General features: G+C 40.5%; 1 protein-coding gene across 2 annotated transcripts in view; it reads left to right on the top strand.

Moving 5' to 3' along the window:
- The window catches only part of LOC123518361, a 5,955-nt gene extending 1,799 nt beyond the window's left edge, over positions 1-4,156 (top strand). For both annotated transcript variants that reach the window (XM_045279140.1, XM_045279141.1), the window contains exons 2-5: positions 2,490-2,714; positions 2,971-3,081; positions 3,561-3,622; positions 3,821-4,156. In XM_045279140.1, coding sequence (XP_045135075.1) covers positions 2,504-2,714; positions 2,971-3,081; positions 3,561-3,622; positions 3,821-3,940 — 504 coding nt within the window. In that variant the 5' untranslated portion in view covers positions 2,490-2,503 and the 3' untranslated portion in view covers positions 3,941-4,156. The remainder of the gene's footprint in view (positions 1-2,489; positions 2,715-2,970; positions 3,082-3,560; positions 3,623-3,820) is intronic.
- Positions 4,157-10,000: the final 5,844 nt, after the last annotated feature.

The raw sequence follows: 10,000 nt of genomic DNA, 5'->3' as shown, positions 1-10,000 counted from the left end.
CCCTTCATTTAGTGAACTTGTAATTATTTCCCAAATTGGATCCAGTAGTTGCTCTTTACATTCTTTTAGCACCCAGCCTGATACACCATCTGGCCCCATTGCTTTTCTGACATCCAAATTATCTAATAATCTTCCAATATCCTCTTTGTGCACTGTGATTTCCTGTAATCCTTGGCAATGCAATGTCCTATTTGGTTCTGTAAAATCTTCTTCTACAGTGAACACAGTTTTGAAGCTCTCATTCATTATTTCACACATTATCTTCTCTGTTTGGTATGTCTTCCCTCCTTTAATTATTTCTTCTATTGTTTCCTTAATCTCCATCTTACCATTTATAAATTTGTAGAAGAGCTTGGGTTCGTCTTCGCTTTATCAGGCCACATCTTTCTCAAAGTTTTTTTCTTCCTCTCTCCTTACTCTGATATATTCATTCCTCTCATCCTTATGCTGTTGTCTGTTATTGTCAGTTCTCTGTTTTATGAGTTTCTTCCAAACTTTATCTTTTGCCTTTTTTGCTTCTGTGCATCTAGCATTGTACCAAACCTGTATATTTTTTTCAACTCTTTAAATAGGTAGCTACGTATTTCTTTACTCCTTCGCTATATTTCTGTATGAATATTTCATAGTGTGTGTGTGTGTGTGTGTGTGTGTGTGTGTGTGTGTGTGTGGGTGGGTGGGTGGGTGGGTAACGCATGGGGATATTGACCAATATATCAAAAAGACTATTGCATTTGAATATTTGGAAGATCTAAGTTATGTTCTTCTTGTATGCTACCTTTGGTTCTCTTTGCTCTCTCTCTCTCTCTCTCTCTCTCTCTCTCTCTCTCTCTCTCTCTCTCTCTCTCTCTGATCATAATGCAGGATCTATCTGTACTCGTATTATCATGTTGGAAGAAACATTTATGTAAAAAAATAAATCATCAGCACATTTCGCAATAAAAAAAAAAGGACTGTAAGACCATAAGGGAAGTTACAATAAGCCAGTTTCTTTACTCGTGGCATTCCATTACTTATAAGATGACCTAATCCAGCGTTTCTCAACTTGGGGTGCTCAAATCAATTATAAGGGATGTTGGGAAGTGATGCACACGTTTCACTTTCTTTTACCCTTCTAATAACAAGATATTAATTAGGGGTGCTGGACTGCTTAAACATGACAACAGGGGGTGCTATGGTCGGAAAAGGTTGGGAAACGCAGACCTAATCTTTCAAGGCGCCGTATTCATGCCACTGTTTCAAATTCAGTATTCTTGAATGCTTTACTCTTTCATCCAAGACTACGAGTATTTCTAGAGGCCAAAGAGATGATAAGTCTGTTTCTCATAGATGTTCTTCCTCACTGATATGAAGAATGATTGTTCAAATATCACAAGTCATGAAATCAGTCTTGGAATATCTGAATCACTAATGTTCGTTAAATGTTAAAGATAAGACGAAAGAAATGCACAGTAATTCTGGTTCTGTATTACTTTACCTTTGTAGCTTTCACTATTAACAAGTTGTTGACTTGAGACCGAAATGTTTGAGAATACTACTGTCTCATTGATACAACCGATTGAAAGGAAGAAACAGGAGCCTCATCAAGCATCATAAACGCTAAAAAAAAAAAAAAAATATACAAACAAAGGGACAGAAGCCTCGTGATGTGTGGCCGAGAATAAAAGAACCTAAATGATAGAAACAAAACCTGGAGAATGGGACGAGATAAAAACGACTATGAAGGGAGAGATAAGAGTCTTATCGTGAATGACAGAGAAGAAAAATAGGAGCCACGTGAAGCATGGCAATGTATACAGCAGCCTAAACAGAAACAGGAACCTCGTAAAGAAAGGCAGAGGATAAGACCTTCAGGGAAAGAAGAATTGTGATCTTACCAAGCATGGCAGTGGATGAGACAGCTTACAGAGGAAGAGGAGTCTCGTTAAACATGGCAAAAATCAGGAAAGCGTTGAGGTGGGAAACCCAATCTCGTCAACCATAGCAAAGGATAAAAGAACCTTAATGGAAAAGTATGTGGGAAAATATAAAACAGCTTTGACAGGAAGAAAGAGGAGACTAGTCAAACATGAAACTACACACAAAAAAAAAAAAAAAAAAATGAATAAAAGTAAATGAAACAAGGTAAAATATATAAATAAACAAACAAGTAAAAAATCCTCTTTACCAAATATACTCAACAAGGAGGTAGAAATGAGTCCACGAATGAATTGTTCTTAAAAGATTTTCAGAACAGCTTAGGTAAAAGGTACCGTGAAATTAACTGGCAGCAATTTCAACCAAACTGAAAAAAAAAGAAGAAAACCAAAAGCTTGAGGGACTGAATGATGACAACAATGATGATGACGATAATGAAGATGAAAATGGTAGTGAACAAAATAATAATGATGATAATAATAACAAATAACAACAACAAAAATAATAATGATAATAACAACAACAACAACAACAACAATAACAATAACAACAACTAACCCATCCCATGTCAACAGCAAATCCGTGAGCCATGATGAAGGGAACACTTGTGGCGGCGGTGGTGGTGGTGGTGGCTATGGTGACGGGCGGCGCTCACGGGCAGTCCAAGGAGGAATGCATGAACACCCTGATGACCAGTTTGAAGATGGTGGAGCCATTCTTGCCCATCTCCAAGATGATGGACCGCTACAAGACCATGGGAGGAGTGGAGGGAGCCATGCAGCGTCTTAAATATTCCATGAGTAAGTATTAATCACACACACACACACACACACACACACACACACACACACACACACACACACACACACACACACACACACACACACACACACACACACACACACACACACACACACACACTTATCTAGACAACTTGCTTATGTATCTCAAGTGTTAATTGGCTATATGAGATTTGCTCTGATATGCTGTTTATGCTCTCTCTCTCTCTCTCTCTCTCTCTCTCTCTCATCATTTCTCTCCGTCACCTTCCACCAGGGACCTGTGTGTGCAGCATGGTTACTCCTAACCCCACCAACGACACCGTCTGCGGTTGCATTAAGGAGTTGGAGGATTGTGAAAAAATGCACGAGCCGAAAGCAGACACGCGTGAGTATCTGGCTGGGAAACGTGCCTGACCCAGTGCGTGGAGGTGGTGTGCTGGTGTGGGGAAATGGCGGGGTAGTGAAGTGGTTGCTCTGGTCTAGATGGAAGCGTGTTGGAGTGGTGTAGAACTACTTGGTTTAAACAAATCAGTTCTGGTGTAAAAAAAAAATGTCTATTTATTTTTAACCATCAAACCAATCTATGAATTTGTAAATGTATGCAGATCAAGTTCATTCATTTACCTAAAGCAGGATGTTAGAGTCATGAGACATATGTGTGTGTGTGTGTGTGTGTGTGTGTGTGTGTGTGTGTGTGTGTGTGTGTGTGTGTGTGTGTGTGTGTGTGTGTGTGTGTGTGTGTGTGTGTGTGTGTGTGTGTGTGTGTGTGTGTGTGTGTGTGTGTGTGTGTGTGTGTGTGTGTGTGTGTGTGTGTGTGTGTTTGGTGGATATTGCCTTAAGCTCATGTGTGTATCTCTGTCACAGCCAAAGAAGAAATCATGAACAAAGTCACCGATCTTATGAACTGCATGGGCGTCGATAGAATGGTGAGTCTGGTACATCCGTCTGTCTGTTTCTCTCTCTCTCTCTCTCTCTCTCTCTCTCTGAAATCAACATAACTTATATTCCGTGTATTTTTAAAGATTATGACACAGTTTATGCAATATGTAGTAAGCCTTACAGCCTTACACTCTCTATAAGTATCACACTCGTTCTCATTGAAAAAAAAAATGTTCACTCCACAGTCCGCCTGTCTCAAGTGCAAGGAGATGGTCAATGATAACCCCCTGCATATGGTCTGCATGAAACAAGGATTCGAGTGTCCCATGATGAAGATGGATATGGATATGAAGGACGGCATGTAGAGGGTGTAGTGGTGCCTCAAGACGGTCACCCATCCAAGGCACAACCAGACCCAGCGTTGCTTAAACCTCGCTGATGCGTTCTTGTCTCGCTCCACTCGCTCCGATATATGTGTAGGACAGACAAACACACACACAAGAGCGCGCACACACACACACACACACACACACACACACACAGTAATCTTTGTTCTGTTTATTAAAGTTACAAGCATCCCTTCCGTGCCTATCACTACTAAACCCCCTCAAAAATTTTACAACCTTCCATGCCTTTGACTTGCGTCTAATATCCTTGCTGACTCATTTATAGAAACACTGACTAGTTGATTTGACAGAAGAATGAAACTTTAGTCAACAACCTGACACATGACTTTACCGATTGTCAGGTTTTAGAATAAATTTTTTGAGTATTCTTGCATGCTTTCTTTCGTTCGTCTTCCTTTCCTTTATTTTTAGCAATGGGCCACGGAATGTGGTGTGCTGGACGGACGCGTTGGCAGAGTGAAGACAAGAATTTCTTCCCATACGTATGCAAAGCAGTATCTCCTCAAACTAGGACTTCCCAACTCATATTACCTCAAACTTAGTCTAAGAAGTAAAAAAAAAACTTATTAACTGTAATGTATTGTGGTGTGAAGGGAGGAAATTTGCCAGCAGTTATGGCAATGAACTTCGATCCTCAACACACACACACACACACACACACACACACACACACACACACACACACACACACACACACACACACACCTGCCATTCAGAGCAGTTCAGGTGAAACATACGATATTTCTAATTAATTTTGGGGCGTGCGTCGACAAGGGGATGGTTGTAATGTGTATCTATGTGCTCATTTGTTTATTCAAGATCAGATTTTGTCTCCCCTGCACTTAAGGATGATAGTGTTGTTGTTGTTGTTGTTGTTGTTGTTGTTGTTGTTGTTGTTGTTGTTGTTGTTGTTGTTGTTTCTTGTTTCTTTACTCTTTCCTTTCTTGATCTTCTTGTTCTTGTTCTCGTTTTTCTTGTTCTTATTTTACTCCTTTCATTTTTTTCTCCTGTTTCTATAATTTTCTTCTCTTTATTTCGGCTGTTGTTGTTGTTGTTGTTGTTGTTGTTGTTGTTGTTGTTGTTGTTGCGTTTGCTATACCTTTCTGGTACATTAATGTTTTCTCACTGTCATCTTCAATTTCTATGAAACTGTTCTTTTTTTTTTTTTTTTTTTTACTATAGTCCCTTAAAAAATTCTGTAATCAATTAAGTACGGATAAACTACATTTTCTTTCTCTCTCTCTCTCTCTCTCTCTCTCTCTCTCTCTCTCTCTCTCTCTCTCTCTCTCTCTCTCTTGAATTCATGCTAACAGTTAACTTTTACGAATACAGTGTTATCAATATCCACAGAAGACGAACATGACAGAAAAGAGTTAGTAAAAAGTTCCACCTCATTACAGATCTAGATTTCCAAAACATTCTCGTTCCACTGAATGCGAAGACGAGACAAACGCGGTGTAGCGAAAGAGTTAGTTGAACTTTATCTATTTATTTTTTATCACAGGTCTTTTCTACAGCTTGCATCTATAGTAGGGTTTACTCTTTCACAAATCACTCTTCCTCTGATTATTAACAGAAGATGAATCTCGTAGTAACAGGATTAATTAAGCATTTTTTCACAGTTTTGTTTCGTCTTGTATGTGTATCAGCTTTTCTCTGCTATTCACAAACTTCCATCCACCAGCGGCTATTCATTTAGTCTTTACGCGTGTCTGTAGCCGTTCACCAACTTCTCTTTCATGTCAAGAGGGAAAAAAGGGTAAAAGGCCCACCAGACACCAATAAAAAGAAGGGGGGCGGAATACCCAGCTATACACCACTCCACCAAGTTCAAAGCAAAAGAGTTCCACAAAAAAAAGGAACCAAGAGCCAATTAATTTTCGTTCCTGAGAATAAATATCGAGGGATGAGGGCCCCAGGAAAGCAAAGGCTCGTTAGTCAGCCACACAAAGCTAAGAGAAATTACCTGATAAGCTTTACCTCCCTCTTTTCTGTGCTTGCTTCCAGGAAACATTGTGATGGAGACTAGAAACAAGTTAAGAAATAAAATAACAAAAAAGAAACAATGAAAAAAGCGAGAAAATATATACGGTTATAGAGAAAATTTAAAGGGAAAATAGACGTAAGAAGACTTTACCTTATCTATTTTCAATTTGAGGTGAATTGTAAAGAAAAGAATTAAGAAATGAAAAAAAAAATACTGTTCTAGGACACAAACAAACCGGCATATCTGTAAGGAAAAAATGTATAAAAGGAATCAATATCTTAATCCACCTTATAGCCTTGATGTCAATGATAAAAAAGAGAGATTACAAAGGAGTAAGAAATAGATGGACAAAATCAAAATACAGCGTTCTAGAGAAAACAAAAAATGTCCATAAGGAGACAACTATATATAAATAGTCCATACAGTTTATTCATTTATTTCCTGTTTTTACAGTTTTCAAAAGAACTGTAAAGTAATGAAAATAGGAAACCAAAAGAAAAATATCTATGATATTTCATAAGGCAAAGAAAAATTCCCAAAGAAATACGTAGTTATTGTAAAGTCAAGGGGTGAATAAGTAAAGTTTCAAGAACCTATGAAGACCTGAGGCTGATTATCTACACTTATATTTAGATATTATTTGAAACCTTGACGGAATGAACAAAATACTGGGCATGGAAGAAAACCGTAAGACTTGCAAAGAAAAATATCACAGAAACCCCCCCAAAAATGAATTAAACTTTGAGAGGAAATAAGGAAGGAAATGTAAGTGAAGACAGGCAGTGGTGGAATCATGGACTGGGAAGGCAGAGAAACACAAAGAAAATTGAAGTGAAAAAGAGAGAAAAAAAAGAGATAAAGACCTGAAGAGAGTGTATCGGAAAAAAGAGGACATTTAGACAGGAAAGAAGGCTAGAATAAATAAAAATTATGAATAAACAAGTCTAGCTAAGAGCAAATTCAACAAAGCACGAAGGAAATTAAAACATGAAAAACAAAAAAATGAGGAGAGTGGACCAGAAAAAGAAACGCAGTGGAATCATGATTGTTTTTATAGATTTATCATGAAGAAAAAACCTGAAAAAATGAAAATTGAATTCAACAGAGCAAAACAAGAATATATGAAGCAGCAAATTAAATTCTACAAACAAGAGAAAAAAATCTTCAAGGGTATAGTTGTTAATAATATAATGCTAAAATGTTACACACACACACACACACACACACACACACACACACACACACACACACACACACACACACACACACACACACACACACACACACACACACACACACACACACACACACACACACACACACACACACACACGGCCACACGTAGCTCAGTGGTTAGAGCGCTGGCTTCACAAGCCAGAGGACCGGGATTCGATTCCCCGGCCGGGTGGAGATATTTGGGTGTGTCTCCTTTCACGTGTAGCCCCTGTTCACCTAGCAGTGAGTAGGTACGGGATGTAAATCGAGGAGTTGTGACCTTGTTGTCCCGGTCTGTGGTGTGCCTGGTCTCAGGCCTATCCGAAGATCGGAAATAATGAGCTCTGAGCTCGTTCCGTAGGGTAACGTCTGCCTGTCTCGTCAGAGACTGCAGCAGATCAAACACACACACACACACACACACACACACACACACACACACACACACACACACACACACACCGCGTAGTGTAGTGGTTAGCACGCTCAACTCACAATCGAGAGGGCCGGGTTCGAGTCCCGGGAAGCGGCGATGCAAATGGGCAAGCCTCTTAATGTGTGGCGAGGGGTTGTGGCCTCGCTTTCCCGGTGTGTGGAGTGTGTTGTGTTCTCAGTCTTACCCGAAGATCGGTCTATGAGCTTTGAGCTCGCTCCGTAATGGGGAAGACTGGCTGGGTGACCAGCAGACGACCGAGGTGAATTAAACACTATAACTATTTTCATCCGTAATTAAAACGCTCTCTCTCTCTCTCTCTCTCTCTCTCTCTCTCTCTCTCTCTCTCTCTCTCTCTCTCTCTCTCTCTCTTAACCCCTGGTAGACTTTTATCAATTAATTATGAAAAGCAAAACTTGTGTGGAAAAATGCAGCAGAATATTAAAAAAAGAGAGAAACAAGAAAAAAAAAAACGGAAACATGAACTTCCAAATTGAGAAGCTAAAGAAAAAAAAAAACTTAATAAAAAAAAAAAGAACACGCTGGCAAGTCTCGCATGTACCAAGAGATCACGTGGAATGAAAAAAAATCAAACATTAAGTACATAAAAATAGTTACTGTCATTAAGGAACACTAAAAAAGAAAGAAAGAAAAGAAAACGGAGGAGGAAAAGAAAACTGTAGTAATGAAAAGAAAATGGAAATGTGTAAAGCAAACGTAATGAAGCGGAGAGAGAGAGAGAGAGAGAGAGAGAGAGAGAGAGAGAGAGAGAGAGAGAGAGAGAGAGAGAGAGAGAGAGAGAGAGAGAGAGAGAGAGAGAGAGAGAGAGAGAGAGAGAGAGAGAGAGCGGACGGGAGGAGGTGCCCCGGGGGAAGGCAAGAGCGCCACATTACCGCATTAACTAACCTGGGAAGTGCTGAACATTTTACCCCTAAAATTCTCGTCGAGGAGCACCCTCTTCAAACTTGTCCTTCTCTCTCTCTCTCTCTCTCTTACTCTCTCCCTCTCTCTCTTCCCCGCCCTTCCGCTCGCCCTGCCTCTTACGACACCCTCGCCTCTTTACACTCTTCTCCCGTGCCCCTGGCTGCCCCTCACTGCCGCCGCACGCGTATCTCGGCCTCAGGAGGCTGGAAATGAGTGCGAGATGGAGGGCAAAGGGAGGAGCGGACGCCGTGGAAGTCTCACCGCGCGGACGAAACATAAACAAATCGGACGCAGAGTTGTGGTTTCTCCGGGCGACTCCCTCCTCCGCTCGACATACTCTCAAAAACTCAGGAAAATCGCTGTATAAAAATAATTTGAATGTGAGGCTCGTCTTTAGTGTAATGTTTTTGTGAGAAGGTCGGTGACTCGAAGGTTGAGAGGCCGTGTGGAGCGTTCACCACCTTAATTAGACCGAGACTGAGCCCAAGTTTTCGTCTTTTCCCAAACAATTTCGTGCGGCTGAGACCAAAATGCAAGATGACACGCCATCATTTCTCGCCTCTACGTTTGTTTCAGCTCAGATGTGGGTAGCATTAAGGGCGTGGGAGGCTTGGATGGGTGTATGGATGGCGTGGGTGTCGGGTTAAGGGTAATGTGTAGGGGTGGAAGGCGTGGGTGAACGAAGAGACAGGTAGTGGTGAACGAGGCAGCCGCGTGCTCCGTCATTAGTGTGGGCCAGGAGGACGATCAGTTCAAGTACTCGCAACCCCGCCGCCGCCCGCCACTTGTCCGCTCAACACCCTCCTCCTCCTCTTCCCTCTCCTCCTCCTCCTCCTCCTCCTCCTCCTCCTCCTCCTCCTCCTTCCTACCCCTCTCCGTTTCCTCCTTTCTCTTTTCCTCACCCTCTCTATCTTATCTCTCTCTCTCTCTCTCTCTCTCTCTCTCTCTCTCTCTCTCTTGTTTTATTTTGCATTTTTCATTATACATTTTGATAATTCTCGTTTATCTCCTCTTTGTTTTATCATTTCTTTCGTTTTTGTAAATCTAACAATTTTCATTTTTCCCTTCCCGATAATCCTTGGTTTTTTATCCCGAATTTTCATAAGCTTCACCCACATACACCTTAATTCTCCTTCTTTTCATTTGTTGTTGTTGTTATTGTTGTCGTTGTCGTTGTTGTTGTTGTTGTTGTTGTTGTTGTTGTTGTTGTTGTTGTTGTTGTTGTTGTTGTCGTTGTTGTTGTTGTTGTTGTTGTTGGTGGTGGTGGTGGTGGTGTCGTTGTTGTTGTTGTTGTTGTTTTTCATTTAAGGCTCATTATCCAACTTATTTCCTTTTTTCCATTTTGTTCCCTATAGTAGTAGTAGTAGTAGTAGTAGTAGTAGTAGTAGTAGTAGTAGTAGTAGTAGTAATAGTAGTAGTAGTAGTAGTAGTAGTAGTAGTAGTAGTAGTACTAGTAGTA

Source organism: Portunus trituberculatus, chromosome 43, assembly GCF_017591435.1.
Source record: "Portunus trituberculatus isolate SZX2019 chromosome 43, ASM1759143v1, whole genome shotgun sequence".
In the NCBI taxonomy this organism is placed as follows: Eukaryota; Metazoa; Arthropoda; class Malacostraca; order Decapoda; family Portunidae; genus Portunus; species Portunus trituberculatus.
Note: the sequence above shows the minus strand (reverse complement) of the source record. Positions and strands in the feature narration are given on the sequence as shown.